General features: G+C 41.9%; 1 protein-coding gene across 1 annotated transcript in view; it reads left to right on the top strand.

Moving 5' to 3' along the window:
• Positions 1-20,854, top strand: part of LOC115162610 (ALK tyrosine kinase receptor-like) — a 748,203-nt gene that overhangs the window by 676,869 nt on the left and 50,480 nt on the right. The window contains exons 14-18 of the mRNA XM_029714073.1: positions 1,998-2,105; positions 15,035-15,173; positions 17,387-17,557; positions 19,504-19,602; positions 20,023-20,181. Coding sequence (XP_029569933.1) covers positions 1,998-2,105; positions 15,035-15,173; positions 17,387-17,557; positions 19,504-19,602; positions 20,023-20,181 — 676 coding nt within the window. The remainder of the gene's footprint in view (positions 1-1,997; positions 2,106-15,034; positions 15,174-17,386; positions 17,558-19,503; positions 19,603-20,022; positions 20,182-20,854) is intronic.

A 20,854-nucleotide genomic window follows, 5' to 3' on the forward strand; every position in this document is an offset into this window, starting at 1 on the left:
TGTCACATCCCTAGGTGAGAGTCTCAATCCAAATATGGAAATGGCAAGACGCTTGATTTATCTTCTCAAAGTATTGTCATACAGGACTTCGCTGCTGTTGCTTGCCTTTCTCTACCATTTTCTCAAATGTTGATGACGTAGTGGTGGAGAGTCAACTCCAAAATAATTGATTCCTCGACTTCTTACACATCGACTCCCGGTGTTGACTCCCATTTCTGAGTGTCAGAATTCAATTCTGCTATGAATCGACTTCTCAAATTCCTAAAATTCAGTATTTTTGGAAAGGAGACTGGTTAGTTGCAGTACTTTGGAGAACACAAACGCTTATCTTTCAAAGTGAGGGAGCTTGCGAAGAACGGAGGGAGAGGGGAGGGGAAAAATATAAAGTCAGGTCGGCCTCCAGGCAAACAGTCAGAACTGTGCACTAGGCCTATCTAACGGTAATCAAAAGCTGTATCTCACAATGGAATGCTGTATCTCGCAATTGTTTGGCTTGCAATGTCTCGCAACTTCAGTAAAGCAGGGCTTATCATCAATGAATAGGCTAGGATATTCTACACGCAACAGACCGATTACTGAACACACATGCGTATCATTAGTGAAGAGAACGAACAGGCAAGCACGAGACGGCAAGCAAGCAAGCACGAGCGCGATGGAGAGAGAGGAAGGGGCAGAAAGAACCATGCACATATGTCTAAGTAATCTGTATCTTGCAATGTCTTGTCTTGCATGCCTCACAAATTCATCAAAGTATATCTAAAGTTTGACTCTTCCTCTCTGGTTTTATTTAAATTACACAACTTTCCCCAGGCCTTTATAGCCAATCGTCTACTTAAGCTATAACACAGAAAATAATATTTTGTGATAGCTGGGGAAAAAATAAATAAACATTGTTTTTCGTTTAGGGATGATTTCTTAACATCAAGAATCCCAATTTTGTTTAAATGTTTACACCCCTCCTCTCAGCCCATTATGTTGTTTTTGGCCTCATCCCAGAGTTGTCTTGTACTTTGGAGTTCTCAGTCAGGAATCATATCTTGGAGAAAAATGTTAGACAATGAAAAGCTGAGAGGTGGCCCAGATGCATTTGGAGTCATTTGAGGTCTATAATCCTGAAGGAAGTAGATACTCTCAAAAGGGGGCTTTTAAAACTGATTAGTTGAGTGCTGGTGTGTTCTATGTTTCTCACAGCCTCCCCTCTGTAGAAGTATTAATATCCTTTTAGGCTTTTACACACCATATTAGACACTCACACATACTAATGCACGCACGCACGCACGCACACGCACGCGCGCGCGCGCGCGCGCACACACACACACACACACACACACACACACACACACACACACACACACACACAAAAGCGACAGCCAGAGGTGGGAGGGTGTGGGTTAGGGCAGGAGGACGGGGGGTAATTCTGTGTGAAATTGAGCTCTGACAATCCACGGCCTCCCATGGGGCACTGGCCAAGGTCCATTGCCCCCTCTTCTCCTGCAGCTGTCAATCAAACTCCATATTGGCCCCTCCCTCTCCAGCTCTGGCTGTAGGAGCCTGAAGTCCAGATTGATGAAAGTGTCGTGGTTGGAAGGAAGAGGACTGACTGTTTGGTTATTATTACCTGTCATCAGCACCGCTGGTCGTTTGGCTCTCGATAAATCTCTCATTTGTTACAATAGCCCAAGGCAGTGATGGGTAGATTGGGTAGAATAACACATTAGGTGTAGTACTCCTATGCTCTTGGACACGTCTTGTTTTGCATGACAATGACTGTAGAATTTGTCAAGACAGCACAAACAGATCTGGGAATAGGCTAGTAAAGGCCCAATCCTACCTACAGATATGAGCTTGGAACTTGACTTTAGCAGATATCTTCCATTGATATCAATGCATGATTTGTGAGGAAGTCTGGATTATACAGATGTACAGTGTCTCAAATGTGTTATTTTCCCCTGAATAAAGAAACTCAGCTATCACTCTCTCTCCATTCTCATTGGTAGACCAACGGGACACTGAACAAGATCTGTGTAGAGCAGACGCCATTGGACAAGAAGACACAGGTCAAAGGGGGCGGGGGCGGAGGAGGAGGAGCCACCTATGTGTTCAAGGTAAGGAGAAAAGGCAGAGTCGCAAAGCTTTCCCTGTTTTCTTGCCCTCCTTGATAACTGATAGGTGAAAAGATTGGGTATGTCTCCTCCATGTTGCTTTCAACAGTCAGATGTGAAGGATGGAAGTAATGGAAATAAAAGAGTCTGGTAAGGATTAGGGCTGTTGCGATGACTGCATTACCGCCACTCTGGCAGTCCTGAGTCAAGACCGCAGTCAAATTCCACATCACTGTTGAGTCACAGTAATCTCCTCCTATGCACTCAGTACATGAATGACGCTGATGCGTTGGTAGTGCCCAACTCACTAACGACCGCTAATGGTCTGGTACTCAGCTCTCTACTGTCCCTCTATTCACTCTGACATCAATGCAAATGCAATCGAAAATCACATCAAACACTTATCATCAAAACAGTAGGCCTATAATGCTTTTAAAACTCACCGTTACAGGCTGACCAAACCGGACGTGCGCGTGCGTCATCGCGCGCATGTTGATTTTGTACCCCCACACCAGACACGATCAGGACAAGGAAGGTTGAAATATCAAAACAAACTCTGCACCAATTATATTAATTTGGCGACAGGACGAAAAGCATTAAACATTTATGGCAATTTAGCTAGCAGGCTTGCTGTTGCTAGCTAATTTGTCCTGGGATATAAACATTGGGTTGCTATTTTACCTGAAATGCACAAGGTCTCTACTCCGACAACTAATCCACAGATAAAAAGTTAAACCGAATTCCTTTCTCGCCATCTCTCCTCCTTCCACAGGCTTTCTTTTTTTTCATTCTTTGGACTTTATATGGCGGTTGGCAACCAACTTTACGTTGCATTCTACATTGTTGAATAATAGTGAAGACATCACAACTATGAAATAACACATATGGAATCAGTTAAGAACAAATTATTATTTACAAGGACAGCCTACTCCTTCCTCCCCATCGGGGAATTGAACCCCGGTCTCCCACGTGCCTGCACACGACACAGGGATTTTTTATCTAAATAGCCCAGCACTGTAGCCTACTTCCAACCGTCACGTTGTACAGCGCCATATTTTCCGTTCCATCCTAACGGAAACCCAGAGGGTTTTTTATTTTTCTTGGAATAGAAACACCATAATATTAATCAAATTAATTAAGCAAAATTTCTTAAAATCAGTCCCATACTACTAAAAGGTTTTAAACTCTCTAGTACAGCCAATATTGAAGGCTATCAAATGCTTCTCAAAGATGCCCTCTGGTGGTCAAACTAGCACTAACTAGCATTAATGGTACCAGTAGTTGGCAATTAAATAACATGCCATAGAATTTTGTGGCACCACGCAAGCTGTGCTGCAGTATGCTGCAACTTTTAAAGGAAGAACCACTGTACGAGTCCTGTTTACTCTAGCTGTTTTAACATAACTTACTTATTGGCATAAAGGCCTACTTCAATATACAGTATATCAATCAATCAGTCATTTAATTGTGCATGTCATCACAGCATACAAGTCACCCATGTCTTTAAATCGCAACATGTCGGCTAAAGCGATTGAATTAACGAATGCATTTGGCTGTTTTTAATATTGGCTATACTTGAGAATTTAAAACCTTTTCTTGTTCGAACAGACTATATGGGATTGATTGTAATTTGTTTGTAAATTATGATTGTATTTGTTGTGCTGTTTATACTGTTAGCTTAATGAAACTAATGAATTTTATGGTGTTTATATTCCAAGAAAAATGAAAATGCATTTTACAGTAACCTATGTAGGCCTCAGGGTTTCCATTAGGAAAATATGTCACTCTACAATGTGATCGGTCGGGAGTAGGTTTAGGCTACTAAGTGACTGCAAGGGTGAAGAGCAAAATAATCCTAACATTTCCACTCCCTAATTGTAGGCTAACCAATACCCAAACAAAGATTCAGTGAAAAAAAAATCTCACTGATTTATCAAGACCAGTCCCCATGCTTGTCTCAAAGCAGTGCTGAAATAGTTGACCATACGCGGGTAGGCTGTTGCTTCAAATCATATAACATTTGGATGACTTTGGCTGTTTCAGTAAGCAACAATTTCTTGCCTTCAATTGCATTAGCCTACTTTATACACATATTTCTGTCATTCAGTGATATTTATTTCCATAGTAATTCGTTGTGGATCCAGATGTGGTTAGAAAACTGTGTATGTGGTGGGTTATGCAAAGAGATGGGTGATGAGACATGCCTCGCAAACACCCATGAATACATTTAAAGTCACTAAACTCACTAAACTCGGCAAGAGTCTATTGTCCTGCTGATAGCCCATCAAGGTTGGATGGCTTCTTTTTAATTCCAATTTATTGGAAAGTGAATTCCATTATTAAAAAATGGAAAGAATATGACACAACAACAAACCTGCAGAGAGAGGGCTGCCCACCAAAATTCACAGACCAGGCAAGGAGCGCATTAATCAGCGAGGCAACAAAGACACCAAAGATAACCCTGAAGGAGCTCCACAGCGGAGATTGGAGTATCTGTCCATAGGACCACTTGATCCGTACATTCCACAAAGCTGGGCTTTACGGAAGAGTCACCAGAAAAAAGTATTTTTTAAAGAAAAAAATAAGCAAAGACATTTGGTGTTTGTCAAAAGGCATGTGGGAGACTCCCCAAACATATGGAAGAAGGTACTCTGGTCAGATGAGACTAAAATTTTGCTTTTTGGCCATCAAGGAAAACACTATGTCTGGCGCAAACCCGACACCTCTCATCACCCCGAGACACCATCCCCACATGGTGGTGGCAGCATCACGCTGTGGGGATGTTTTTCATCGGCAGGGAATAGGAAACTGATCAGAATTGAAGAAACAATGGATGGCGCTAAATAGAGGGAAAATCTTGAGGGAAACCTGTTTCAGTCTTCCAGAGATTTGAGACTGGGACTGAGGTTCACTTTTCAGCAGGACAATGACCCTAAGCATACTGCTAAAGCAACACTCGAGTGGTTTAAGGGAAAACATTTAAATGTCTTGGAATAGCCTAGTCAAAGCCCAGACTTCAATCAAATTGAGAATCTGTGGTATGACGTAAAGATTGCTGTTCACCAGCAGAACCCATCCAACTTGAAGGAGCTGGAACAGTTTTGCCTTGAAGAATGGGCAAGCGTATAGCTTATAGTGACATACCCCAAGAGACTTGTAGCTATAATTGCTGCAAAAAGTGGCTCTACAAAGTATTGACTTTGGGGGTGAATAGTTATGCACGCTCAAGTTCTCTGTTTTTTTGTCTTATTTCTTGTTTGTTTCACAATAAAATATATTTTGCATCTTCAAAGTGTTTGGCATGTTGTGTAAATCAAATGATACAAACCCCCCAAAATCTATTTTAATTCCAGGTTGTAAGGCAACAAAATAGGAAAAATGCCAAGAAGGGTGAATACTTTCGCAAGCCACTGTATATCATGTCAAATATGCCTCATGTAAAATCATTGTCAAAAGCGCAAGAGATACTGTTGCATGACAAACAGGTACTGTTAGATTACAATATAATCTATCTGCCAGTTTGGAACACTGTAAACAATACTAAATAATAGATAAGTAATACCAGAGAGTCTGTTATAATGAAAAAAAGTGTAAAGCCTTTAATACAGCATAGAAAAGTTTAAAAACAGCCAGATTTGTGAAATTGCTTTATCAAAACTTTTTGTGGTTGCGTGAGGCATGGTGATCAGTATTTGTTTCATATCAGTAGGATATGAAACTAATACTCCAATTGGCAACATAATAACAATATATTATAATGGACTATTATACATTTAAATATTTGTAGGGGTTGATGCATTTTTTGTTAGGGCAAATATGGTCTGTGATATTGAGGTAGAACTTGAGGTAGCACTTCAGAGTGCTTAAGCATCGAATACATTGCAAGTTTGCCCTTTTTTGGCCATTAGGCTACACGTTACAATAGGATTAATCTCTGACTTACTGCAGCATCAGTAGTCTAAACTGTTGCACAAATTGGGGGATTTTTCACACATAGTCAAGCTATTAGACTATACTTTTGTAAATTAATTGAGGTGGGAATGTTTGCCAGTCTCTTTCCTATCGCAATAGAGTCCTGCATCAGGCCAAAAAAATCAGCAGGCGGGTGGCCCCGGAGTTGAGAGAGAACTTGGGTAAATACAATGGCTCAATTACACTTGACATGTGGACTGCCGATTTTCTAAAAATATAATACTTGTGCCTTACAGCCCATTACATAAACGAAGACTGAATGTTGTCCACCACGGAGTGGGACAGTGCATCACAAAACTGCAGATAACATAAGGCCAGATATTGTGAAAGAATACTTGTGGATCTTGTTGTTTTCCTCTATCGCTTCAAGAGGCCTACTGTCCACCTGGTAATTGTGTGGTTCCAAACGATAAAGTGTCACCTTCAGATGAATGTGTGGTTTCAGTGAGAAGCCAGCTGTGAGCCTGCGACCAGACACGGTGGATGACATCCTTTTCCTGCACAGCAATTTGAAGAAATCCAGGGATGACTGTTTTTTAAGTTATTGTTTTGGTATATTAATTTGTTTTCTAATATTAGAAGACTCTTTAAAGCGATTTGAGTTGTCAATGTACCGCATTGCATTGTGAAAGAAAAAAAATCAGTTCTTAATTCATGGCAAGGTTTATTTTTAGCCAAATCAAAATTAAAATCATATTTTATTTGCCAAATACACATGTTTAGCAGATGTTATTGCGGGTGTAGCAAAACGCTTGTGTTTCTAGCTCCAACAGTGCAGTAATATCTAACAATTCACAACAATACACACAAACTAAAAGTACAACAGTTGAATTAAGGAATGTATAATTATATAAATATTAGGATGAGCAATGTCAGAGTGACAGACTAAAATACAGAAGAATATAATACAGTATATACATATGAGATGAGTAAAGCAAAAATATGTGAAAATTCTTAAAGTGACTAGTGTTCCATTATTAGAGTGGACAGTGATTTCAAGTCTATGTATATGGGGCAGCAGCCTCTAAGGTGCAGAGTTACATAACCAGGTGGAAGCCGTCTAGTGGTGGCTATTTAACAGTCTGATGGCCTTGAGATAGAAGCTGTTTTTCAGTCTCTCGGTCCCTGCTTTGATGCACCTGTACTGACCTCGCCTTCTGGATGATAGCAGGGTGAACAGGCAGTGGCTCAGGTGGTTGATGTCCTTGATGATCTTTTTGGCCTTCCTGTGACATCAAGTGCTGTAGGTCTACTGGAGGGCAGGTAGTTTGCCCCCGGTGATGCGTTGGGCAGACCGCACCACCCTCTGGAGAGCCCTGCGGGTGCAGGGGGTGCAGTTGCCATACCAGGCAGTGATACAGCCCGACAGGATGCTCTCAATAGTGCATCTGTAATAGTTTGTGAGGGTTTTAGGTGCCAAGCCACATTTTTTCAACCTCATGAGGTTGAAGAGGCGCTCTCTGTGTTGGTGGACCATCGTCAATGATCTGTACACTGAGGAACTTGAAGCTTTTCACCTGCGCAACTGTGGTCCCGTCGATGAGGATATGGGTGTGCTCCCTCTGCTGTTTCAGGAAGTCCACGATCAGCTCCTTTGTTTTGTCGACATTGATAGAGGTTATTTCCCTGGCACCACACTCCGAAGGCCCTCACCTCCTCTCTGTAGGCTGTCTTGTCATTATTGGTAATCAGGCCTACTACTGTTGTGACGTCTGCAAACTTAATGATTGAGTTCGAGGCGTGTGTGGTCACACAGTCATGGGTGAACAGGGAGTACAGGAGGGGGCTGAGCACACACCCTTGTGTGGCCCCTGTGTTGAGGATCAGTGAAGTGGAGGTGTTGTTTCCTACCTTCACCAGCTGGGGGTGGCCGGTCAAGAAGTCCAGGACCCAGTTGCACAGGGTGGGGTTCAGACCCAGGGCCCGAGCTTAATAATGAGCTTGGAGGGTACTATGGTGTTGAATGCTGAGCTATAGTCAATGAACAGCATTCTTCCATACGTATTCCACTTGTCAGTGGTGGAAAAAGTACTTAATTGTTGTACTTGAGTAAAAGTAAACATACCTTAAAAGAAAATTACTCAAGTAAAAGTGAAAGTCACCCAGTAAAATACTACTTGAGTAAAGGACTGAAAGTATTTGGTTTTAAATATACTTACGTATCAAAAGTAAACGTAATTGCTAAAATATAAGTAAGTATCAAAAGTACAATTATAAATCATTTCAAATTCAAATTATATTAAACAAACCGGACAACAACGTTTACATTTTTTTTTTTTTTTACGGATAGCCAGGGGCACACTCCAACACTCAGACATAATTTAAAAATGAAGCATGTGTCTGTAGTAAGTCCGCCAGATCAGAGGCAGAAGAGATGAGCAGGGATGTTCTCTTGATAAGTACGTGAATTGGACCATTTCCCTTTCAGGCAAAGCAATCAAAATGTAATGAGTACTTTTGGGTGTTAGAGAAAACATATGGAGTAAAAAGTACATTATTTTCTTTAGGAATGTAGTGAAGTAAAAGTAAAATTGTCCAAAATAAAAATAGTTAACCCCTGGTCGGGCTCGACATCCAGCGAAAAATCCTATCGCCATTAGCATAACTAAATTTCATATATATTTTTTTTCAAATATAGGAGTATGTTATATCGTTTTATAGATACACCTCTCCTGAATTGAACCACATTGTCCGATTTCAAAAAGGCTTTACAGCAAAAGCAAAACATTAGATTATGTTAGAGGAGTATATCGTAAAAGTAGCCACATAGCCATTTTCCGACCAACCACATGCATCACAAATAACCAAAAAACAGCTAAATGCAGCTCTAACCTTTGACAATCTTCATCAGATGACACCCCTAGGACATCATGTTACACAATACATGCATTCTTTTGTTCGATAAAGTTCATATTTATATATAAAAACAGCATTTTACATCGGCGCGTAATGTTGACTAACTATTTTCCCTGAAATGCATCCGGTGAAACAGCGCTACAATTTACTAAATTACTATTCGAAAACATTTTTAAAATGTAATATTGTCATTCTAAGATTTATAGATGAATATCTCTTGAAAGCACCTGTAATGCCAGATTTAAAAATAACTTTACTGTGTAATCACACTTTGCTATAAAAGGGGACGCGATACTCAGAAAATAGGCTACCGTTACAGGTCAGCGCCATCTTGGAACAATCGCATATCAAATCAAATCAAATCAAATCAAATTTATTTATATAGCCCTTCGTACATCAGCTGAAATCTCAAAGTGCTGTACAGAAACCCAGCCTAAAACCCCAAACAGCAAGCAATGCATGTGAAAGAAGCACGGTGGCTGGGAAAAACTCCCTAGGAAAAACTCCTGAGAAAGGCCAAAAACCTAGGAAGAAACCTAGAGAGGAACCAGGCTATGAGGGGTGGCCAGTCCTCTTCTGGCTGTGCCGGGTGGATATTATAACAGAACATGGTCAAGATGTTAAAATGTTCGTAAATGACCAGCATGGTCAAATAATAATAATCATAGTAATTGTCGAGGGTGCAACAAGCACGTCCGGTGAACAGGTCAGGGTTCCGTAGCCGCAGGCAGAACAGTTGAAACTGGAGCAGCAGCATGGCCAGGTGGACTGGGGACAGCAAGGAGTCATCATGCCAGGTAGTCCTAGGGCTCAGGTCCTCCGAGAGAAAGAGAGAAAGAAAGAGAGAATTAGAGAGAGCATATTTACATTCACACAGGACACTGGATAAGACAAGAGAATACTCCAGATGTAACAGACTGACCCTAGCCCCCCGACACATAAACTACTGCAGCATAAATACTGGAGGCTGAGACAGGAGGGATCAGAAGACACTGTGGCCCCATCCGATGGTGCCCCCCGGACAGGGCCAAACAGGCAGGATATAACCCCACCCACTTTGCCAAAGCACAGCCCCCACACCACTAGAGGGATATCTACAACCACCAACTTACCGTCCGAAGACAAGGCCGAGTATAGCCCACAAAGATGTCTGCCACGGCACAACCCAAGGGGGGGGCGCCAACCCAGACAGGAAGACCACGTCAGTGGCTCAACCTACTCAAGTGACGCACCCCTCCCATGGACGGCATATCAAATCTAGTCTTGTATACTATTGTCAATAATCCCTTACCTTTGATTATCTTCATCAGAAAGCACTTCTAGGAAATCCCAGGTCCACAACAAATGTATTTTCGTTCGAAAAAGTTAATCCTTTATGTTCCAATAGCTTGTTCTTGTTAGCGCGTTCTGAAGGCTGCACCAAAAGTTCCGTCGTGCGCGGGACTCCACTTACGAAAAAATGCATTTTTTTTATTTATTTAGGTTCGTTCAAACATGTCAAACGTTGTATAACATAAATCTTTAGGGCCTTTTTCAACCAGAGCTCCAATAAGATTCAAGGGGGACGATTGCATTGTGTTTCAATAACGTTTCGAAAGGGGAGGGTAGCCAGGGGCACCGGCGTCATAATGGTGATGGCCCTCTCCGTTATGACCACGTTCCACTGCGTCTCATTCATTCAGTTTTCACAGTAGAAGGCTCAAATCACTTTGTAAAGACTGGGGACATCTAGTGGAAGCAATAGGAAGTGCTCAATGAACCATTGCTCACTGTGTGATTTACAGACAAACTGATGAAGTTGAGTCCGCAATTCAGAATTCCACTTCCTGTTACGATCGGTCTCGGGGTTTTGACTGCCATATGAGTTCTGTTATACTCACAGACACCATTCAAACAGTTTTAGAAACTTGAGGGTGTTTTCTATCCACAAGTATTAATTATATGCATATCCTAGCTTCTGAGTTTGAGTAGGAGGCCGTTTAAAATGGGCACGAATTTTTTGCAAAAATCGCTGTAGCGCCCCCTATCCTAGGCAAACGACAAGAGGTTAAGAAAAGTACAGATACCCCATGAAACTACTTAAGTAGTACATTGAAGTATTTTAGTTAAGTACTTTACACCACTGCCTCTTGTCCAGATGGGATAGGGCAGTGTGATGGCGATTGCATCGTCTGTGAATCTATTGGGGTGTAAAGCAAATTGAAGTGGGTCTAGGGTGTCAGCTTTGGTAGAGGTGATATGATCCTTAGTTAGCCTCTCGAATCACTTCACGATGACAGAAATGAGTGCTACGGGGCGATAGTGGTTTATTTCAGTTATCTTTGCTTTCTTGGGTACAGGAACAGTGGTGGACATCTTGAAGCAAGTGAAGACAGCCGACTAGGATGGGAAGAGATTGAATATGTCCGTAAACACTCCAGCCAGCTGGTCTGTGCATGCTCTGAGGATGCGGCTAAGGATGCCGTCGGGGCCGGCAGCCTTGCGAGGGTTAACACACTTAAATGTCTTACTCACATCGGTCATGGAGAAGGAGAGCCCACAGTCGTTGATAGCGGGCCGCATCGGTAGCACTGTGTTATCCTCAAAGCAGGTGAAGAAGGTGTTTAGCTTGTCCGGAAGCATGACGTCGGTATCCACGATGTGGCTGGTTTTCCCTTTGTAGTCCGTGATTGTCTGTAGACCCTGCCACATACGTCTCATGTCTGAGCCATTGAATTGCGACTCCACTTTGTCTCTATACTGATGTTTTGTCTGTTTGATTGCCTTTCGGATGGAATAACTACACTGTTTGTATTCGGCCATATTCCCAGTCACCTTGCCATGGTTAAATGCAGTGGTTCGCACATTCAGTTTTGCGCGAATGCTGCCATCTATCCATGGTTTCTGGTTAGGGTAGGTTTTAATAGTTACAGTGGGTACAACATCTCCTATACACTTCTTGATAAACTCAGTCACCGTATCTGTGTGTTCGTCAATGTTATTCTCAGAGGCTAATTGGAACATATCCCAGTCCACGTGATCAAAATAATCTTCAAGCGTAGATTCTGATTGGTCAGACCAGCGTTGAATAGTCCTTAGCACCGGTATTTCCTGTTTGTGTTTCTGCCTATAGGAAGGGAGGAGCAAAATGGAGTCGTGATCAGATTTGCCTAAGGGAGGGCAGGGGAGGGCCTTGTAGGCATTCCGTAAGTTGGAGTAGCAGTGGTCAAGGTTTTTAGCAGCTCGAGTACAGTCAATGTGTTGATATAACTTCGGTAGCGTTTTTCTCAAATTTGCTTTGCTATAGTCTCCAGCTACAATAAATGCGGCCTTAGGATATGTGTTTTCCAGTTTGCATAAAGTCCAGTGAAGTTCTTTGAGCTATTATGGTATTGGCTTGAGGGGGAATATACACGGCTGTAACTATAACCTAAGAAAATGATCTTGGGAGGTAATACGGTCAGCATTTCATTGTGAGGTATTCTAGGTCGGGGGAACAAAAATACTTGAGTTTCTGTATGTTATCACAATCGCACCATGAGTGGTTAATCATGAAACATACACCCCCGCCTTTCTTCTTGCCAGAGAGTTCTTTATTCCTGTCTGCACAATATACTAACTACCCAGCTGGCTGTATGGACAAAGACAGTATATCCCGAGGGAGCTGTGTTTCCATGAAACAGAGTATGTTACAATCCCTGATGTCTCTCTGGAAGGAGATTCTCGCCCTGAGCTGGTCTACAGAGACTGAACATTAGCGAGTAATATACTCTGAAGTGGTGGGTTGTGTGCGCGCCTCCTGAGTCGGACTAGAAGTCCACTCCGAATACCTCTTCTCCGCCGGAGGTGTTTTGAATCAGCCTCTGGAATCAATTCAATTGCATTGGGGGATACGAACAAAGGATCCAATTCGGAAAAGTCGTATTCCAGGTAATGCTGGTATCCCAAAAACATGTCTGTCTGTATGTAATAACACAAAACATTTCCTGGGCTAATAACGTAAGAAATAATACACAAAAAAACAAATACTGCAAAGTTGCTTAGGAGCAAGAAGCAGAGCTGCCCTATCTGTCGGCGCCATCTTGTTGACAAATTAATTAATGGAGGAAAAGAGGAATAATAGTCTACTGACTGTCGTCATAAAAACAATTAGACAAAAAAGATATATATTATTTTGTTGGGTAACGGATCAGCTCTCGTAATTCATTAAGAGGTGGTTTCTATCTTCAATATAATCCTTCATTCAGGGTTAAACCCATAGGTCTTTGGCCTGCAGTAAATTTAATTAGATTACCAGGTACATTTTTCAGTAGGTTATAATAATCCATGCCTTCTGGGAATGTTATAAAGTCCAAAAGTTATGGGTGGAGTTAGAAATTTGGCTGTCAGAAGTATCACAATGGAAATTAACTTTTTATCCGTCTGTCTGCATATTTCAAGACATGGAATATAAGGATGCAGAGATACCATACCCTATGTGTTGGACGATACTTTTCTCGTCAATCATCTTGAAAAAGTTATACTTAAAAACTGAAAATCAACCAATGTCAGACTTTAAATGCTTTATTATCCAAATGTTGAAAGTGTGTGTGGGCGACAGATAGAAACAAAATGGTGCAGATTGAGGCCATGTGGCAGAGAGTGATGCGGGCGCTGGAGATGGCGGTGTGAGCAGGTGGGTCTGGGCAGGTGTGATGTAGTTGTCATTTGTATGTGTATGTTTTGTATTGTCTAAAAACATTAAATCAAATCTTACAAAAAAGAAATAGGGAAAAATGAAAGGCTTGCAAAACGCATTTGATTATTCATTATGAATAGGATGTATTTGATTTATTTCGTTACATTTACATTCTTCATTGTAACCACAATGCCACAAATAATTTAACACACACAACATGAGCAGATTAACTTGGTCAAGTGAGTCACGAGTGAGTCGCTCAGCTTTATGCTGACAAATATAGCTTTATGCTGAAAAATAGCCTACTAAATGGGCCAAGACTAAACAAATATATTAGATTGCTTAAATAAATTAAGTAGCTCAGGTCTTGAAAATATGGGCAACACCCCCCCCCCCTATTCTTCTTCACATCAGCAAAGAAGGACTTTCAGAAACTCACTTTATATAGAGAGGCTATCACTCTTTCACACTGTGGTAAATAAAGTTTGTGATTTAGAATTATTTATTTCTGTTTTTAGAGTGAGAGAAACCAAAAGCCCACCGTGCCTATTTTTCAAAAATAATCAGTCCACATGTCAAGTGTAATTGTATTTACCCAAGTTCTCTCTCATCTCCACGACCCCCCGGCAGCAAAATTTTTTGGGGCCTGATGCAGGAATCTGGTGCCAGAGAAGAGAGACTCTCGGACTGAAACATTCACCCCTCCATTAATTTAAGAAAAAATAGACTGAAAGAAAAAAATGGAGTTGTCTCGTGGACGCTCATCTCCAGTGTCATTGTTCCCTGCCTGACCACTCACAAAAACTCCTGCTGTTTTTCGCCCAGAGACTGCAGAGACGTCATTCCACTTTCTGGCGCCTTCTGAGAGCCAATGGAAGCCTTAGAAAATGTCACGTTACAGCAGAGATGCTGTATTTTTGATAGAGATGCCACAGGAGAACAAATTGTCAGACAGGGCTCTTCCTGTATGGAATCTTCTCAGGTTTTGGCCTGCCATATGAGTTCTGTTATACTCACAGACACCATTCAAACAGTTTTAGAAACTTTAGAGTGTTTTCTATCCAAATCTACTAATTATATGCATATTATAGTTTCTGGGCAGGAGTAATAACCAGATTAAATCGGGTACGTTTTTTATCTGGCCGTGAAAATACTGCCCCCTATCCCAAACAAGTTAATTACCCTAAGACCTGCAGGCATTTGTATAACAGTTACCGTCTGACAAAAGTTCATGACTGACACAGCCCTAGTAAGATAAGGAAGTTAGGAAAGGAAAGGAAAGGGGATATATTAGATCATTTAGAATATATGTTGTTGTTTCTTTCCTCAATTGAGCACCTGTGCCTTTTTTTATTGAAACTTGGCACACCCACTGGGCACGCTCACATTAAATGTATAATATATGTTAGAGATTGGTGTCACACTGACTAATTTGCCATGGTAACAGGTGGAGAGGGGTGTCCACATCCCCCTGATCATCGCAGGTGGAGGTGGGGGACGTGGGTACAGCAGCCAATCGGAAAGCCAGAATGAGTTAATGGACAACCCCGATGTACCAGGGCATAACGGGAAGTCTGGAGCGGCAGGTAAAACTTCCAACAACACTGTGTGTTTTGTGTTGTGAAGGACTGCTTGACAGGGTTTGTGTGTGTATGTGCCTGCCTGTGTGTGTGTCAGCCTGTGTGCACCTGTGTTTGTGGGTGTCTGTTTGCATGTTCTGGGTGTGTGTGTGGGCATCTGCCTCAGTGTGTGCCCCCAATCCATTCTGGCCCCCTGTGTCCCGCTCCCTTGGTGCAGTTTGAGTTCAATACAACTACAGCTTTTTAAAGGCTTGCTCCCCAACTGAGTTCTATTAACAACTCAATTTAATTATTTACCACTTTCATTTCCCACCCAGTGTTTTCAGTGACTTGTGCTCCAAGTTTGCATGCCTATTAGCCTCTAAGTGATCCCTTCACACGCCAATCCCGTTAGCGGGATAGATTTGAAAACATCCAGTGAAATTGCAGAGCAACAAATTCAAACTACAGAAATATCAATATTCAACATTCACGAAAATATAAGTGTAATACATCAAAATAAAGCTTAACTTCTCTTTAATCCAGCCGCAGTGTCAGATATCATAAAGGCTTTTACGGCGAAAGCAGACCATGCGATTATCTGAGGACAGCGCCCCGCATACAAACACATGAAAATCATTTTTCAACCAGGCAGGTGCAACACAAAAGTCAGAAATAACGATAAAATAAATCCTTTACCTTTGAAGATCTTCTTCTTTTTGCAATCCCAAGTGTCTCAGTGACACAATGAATGATCGTTTTGTTCGATAAATTCCTTCTTTATATACCCAAAATGTCCATTTATTTGGCGCGTTTAATTCAGAAATACACCGGTTCCAACTCGCCCAACATGACTACAAAGTATCAAATAAGTTACCTGTAAACTTGGTACAAACATTTCAAACAATGATCCTAATCCAACCTCGGGTATCCTAAAATGTAAATAATCGATAAAATTTAAGACAGGATAATCTGTTTCCAATACCGAAGAAAAATAACACGGAGCGTGCTCCTGTTCACACGCACCAAAATAGTAGGGACCTTCAGAGTGACATATGGAATGACTAGCACTACTTCTTCATTTCTCAAAAGAAAAACATCGACCAATTTCTAAAGACTGCTGACATCTAGTGGAAGCCATAGGAACTGCAACCAGATTCCTAATAAATAGGGTTTCCCATAGAAAAATATTGGAAAATCCTATGACCTCAATTTTGTTTTTTCCTGGATGGTTTGTCCTCGGGTTTCGCCTGCCAAATCAGTTCTGTTATACTCACAGACATTATGTTAACAGTTTTAGAAACTTTAGGGTGTTTTCTATCCACATCTATCAATTATATGCATATCCTAGCTTCTGGGCCTGAGTAACAGGCAGTTTACTTTGGGCATGCTTTTCATCCGGACGTCAAAATACTGCCCCCTAGCCTTAAGAAGTTTTAATTTCACAATTTGTCTCTCTCCTTTTCTACCTGGGGTGCAAACACAACGCCTCTACATTACTGTTATTGTTTTACACATCTCTGTATCCATTATTCACTCATTGTGAGTCATCTTATGCTGTTCAGTAGGCCTTGGCATAATGTGAGTGTAGCCCGGTGAGCGCAAATAAAACATTTGCTCTGTCTGGTCTGTTTACTGTTTGTTGCTGGCGTAGGATTTTCTTTATTTTTAGGTTTTGGATGTACTTGTTTGTCTCATTTGAGTGGTGGGAGAGAAAAGGAGAAAATAGGGCAAGACGTGAGCCGCGAGAGTTTGCGTAGGATTAATTGTGGGTGTCTTCGTGCTAACTAGAGCCGGAGCCTGGGTTTAACAGGAGAGGTGGAGGCCCCTACTACAAACTACTGCCAATTCTCTATCAGATACAGAGATGGTTACTGTCTTTCTGACTCAGCGCTGGAAGCATTCCTGATGCTATTTCAGACAATGACCTGAGTGTGAATGGGTGGATGCTAGGGAGTTTCAATCAAATTAATCATAATATTACCATCTCCCATCCCATTAGAACGACCTTTATCTACATGTTGGTGCCCCATATGAGGATGATCCTCCACATTATGGTGCCCATGTGAGGATTTGCTTGCAACTTTTAAGGACTGTGACTATCCAGAAATCAATCAATCAATCGATCAAGTGTTCATTGATTGATTGGCTAACCAGAAGGTGTCCATAAATGTGTATACATTATTTAATCCAGTGTATAACGGTCTTAGTGTTTGTCCTTTGTATCTTTGTGTGTGTAGGTGGAGGTGGAGGTTGGAATGACAGTAACCCTCGGTCTCAGGGTGGGAGACCCCTAATACTTGGAGGCCAGGGGGGGCAACCCTGCCAGAAGTTGGGCTGGAAGACCCGAGGGGGCTTCGGGGGAGGGGGAGGCCCCTGTACATCCGGTGGTGGAGGAGGGGGGTATAGAGGTAGGTAAAAAATATTTACAATAAATATATAGTATATAGTAACATGAATATACAGCCCGGTTCGATCCCGGCGCACAATTGGCCCAGCGTTATCCGGGTTAGGGGAGGGTTTGGCCGGGGTAGATCATCATTGTAAATAAACATTTGTTCTTAACTGACTTGCCTAGTTAAATATAGGTTAAATAAAATAAAAAAGTGAATATAAAGCAGTGCATTCGGAAAGTATTCAGACCCCTTGACTTTTTCCACATTTTGGTACATTGCAGCCTTATTCTAAAATGGATTAAATATTTTTTCCCCCTCATCAATCAACACACGGTACCCCAGTTTCTCCCATTCTTCTCTGCAGATCCTATTTGGTTGGATGGGGAGCGTTGCTGCACAGCAATTTTCAGGTCTCTTCAGAAATGTTCGGGCTCTGGCTGGGCCACTCAAGGACATTCAGAGACTTGTCCCAAAGCCACTCCTGCATTGTCTTGGCTGTGTGCTTAGGGTCATTGTCCTGTTGGAAGGTGAACCTTAGCCCCAGTCTGAGGTCCTGAGTGCTCTGGAGCAGGTTTTCATCAAAGATCTCTCTGTACTTTACTCCATTCATCTTTCCCTCGATCCTGACTAGTCACCCAGTCCCTGCCAGTCAAAAACAGCATGATTCTGCCACCACCATGCTTCACCGTAGAGATGGTGCCAGGTTTCTTTTAGACGTGACGCTTGGCATTCAGCCCAAAGAGTACAATCTTGGCCTCATCAGATCAGAGAATCTTGTTTCTCATGGTCTGGGAGTCCTTTAGGTGCCTTTTGGCAAACTCCAAGTGGGCTGTCATGTGCCTTTTACTGAGGAGTGACATCTATCATGTGCCACTCTACCATAAAGGTCTGATTGGTGGTGTGCTGCAGAGATGGTCTTCCTTCTGGAAGGTTCTCCCATCTCCACAGAGGAACTCTGGAGCTCTGTCAGAATGACCATCGGGTTCTTGGTCACCTCCCTGAGGTCTTGGGGACCTTCCTTGCTGCAGAAATGTTTTGGTACCCTTCCCCAGATCTGTGCCTCGACACAATCCTGTCTCGGAGCTCTACGTACAATTCCTTCGATCTCATGGCTTGGTTTCTACTCTGACATGCATGTCAATCGTGGGACCTTTATATAGACAGGTGTGTGCCTTTCAATTGAATTTACCACAGGTGGATTCCAATCAAGTTGTAGGAACATCTTAAGGATGATCAATGGAAACAGGATGCACCTGAGCTCAATTTCGTGTCTCATAGAAAAGGGTTTGAATACTTATGTAAATAAAGTATTTATGTTTTTTATTTGTATTAACTGCAAAAATGTCATAGAACCTGCTTTCACTTTGTCATTATGGGGTATTGTGTGTAGATTGATGAGGGGAAAAAAATATTTAATCAATTTTAGAATAAGGCTGTAACGTAACAAAATGTGGAAAAGTGAAGGGGTCTAAATACTTTCCGAATGCACTCTATAACAGCATATGACATTATATATTTTTGTCTTAACATATAGATTGTAGATGTCATGTAGATTGTCATGTAGATTTTCAATCACCCTATCTGTCACTTTGTCATTGTTGGTCCATAAAACTGTATTATCATTATTTATCATTAGATAATGTGTGAATGGGTAGCACTTTAGATGAAATTAAACCTACTGTACATACCAGGGGTGTCAAACTAGTTCCATGGAGGGCCTAGTGTCTGCGGGTTTTTGATTTTTCCTTTCAATGAAGACCTAGACAACCAGGTGAGGGGAGTTCTTTACTAATTAGTGACCTTAATTCATCAATCAAGTACAAAGGAGGAGCGAAAACCTCCAGACAATCGGCCCTTCGTGGAATGAGTTCGACACCTGCTATATACGATAGAGGTACTCTGTCGTAAGTTCACTGACTGTGTCATTTTGTTACTACGACCATCCCCTTCACTTTCTCTAGGTGGCAGCACCTCTGAAGCAAATGACCCAAAGCAGGACGGAGATGACGGCTCCTCTTTCACCAACTCAGAGGGAGAGATCTTCCTGGATGCTCTGAAAGGTAACGATGATGAAATGAGAGACAATTACAGTACACTGTCTATGAACTATAGGGCGGCGACAGGCAAGGTAGAGGTTAGTGAGGTGGACCAGTAGTAAGGTTGCTGGTTCAAGCTTCAGGCAGGCGTCAGGCAGGGTGATAAAGGTGGGAATTGAACTGGCAATCGGAGGTCTGCTGGTGTCTGCTCCCAGGTACCTTTCACTACTGTTGTGCCCTTGAGCAAAGCACTGCTCTGCAGTTGACACTGTGCTGCTCCCAGCCTATTCTATTCTATTATTTTCTATTCTAGTATATGTAGGCTATTGCATCTGGAACATTGTATATTGTGGGTTGAGGAATAAAGCAAAGGGGCAGCATATACGGTAAGACATCTGCACGGAGCATATCCTTTGACCATTTCCTGTGTCTGTGCCTGTATAGGGATGGAAAGTGATGGAGAGGTGATCATCTGCCCTGTGCAGAACTGTAGCCACTGTGAGACGGGCGAGTGTCATGAAAACGAGGAGGGGACAATGTGCTACTGTGACGAGGACCTCGTACTTGCCCCCGACGGTGTCTCTTGTGTCAATGCATCAACAGGTCAGAGACACACATACTCTCTCACTCTGATGCACACACACACATGCACACACACACACAACCTTTGTGGTATAACAATCAGAGATGTATGTGCCTTGCTCAATTTGATGACTATAATAGAATTCTACATATAAATTCAAACATAATTAACCTTCCTTAATGCAACCACATTGTCTGATTTCAAAAAGGCTTTACAGCGAAAGGAAAACATTACATTATGTTAGGACACCACCTAAACAAGAAAAGCCACACAGCCATTTTCCTAGCAAGGAGAGGCATCACAAAAACCCGAAATACAGCTACAATTCTGCACTAACCTTTGACGATCTTCATCAGATGACACTCATAGGACATCATGTTACACAATACATGTATGTTTTGTTCGATCAAGTTCATATTTGTATCCAAAAACAGCATTTTACATTGGCGCGTGATGTTCAGAAAATGTTTAGCCTCCAAAACTTCCGTTGAATGAGCACAAAATCGAAAGTTTCCAAAACGGTTAAAATAATGTCTGTGAGTATAACAGAACTGATATGGTAGGTGAAAACCTGAGGAAAATCCACCCAGGAAGTGCTATTATTTTGAAAGGCTGTTTGAAAGGCTGTTTTTCCATTGAAAGCCTATCCACCATACAAAGACTTAGGACCCAGTTCATGATCTCTATGGCTCA

This window comes from Salmo trutta, chromosome 25, assembly GCF_901001165.1.
Source record: "Salmo trutta chromosome 25, fSalTru1.1, whole genome shotgun sequence".
NCBI classification, from domain to species: Eukaryota; Metazoa; Chordata; class Actinopteri; order Salmoniformes; family Salmonidae; genus Salmo; species Salmo trutta.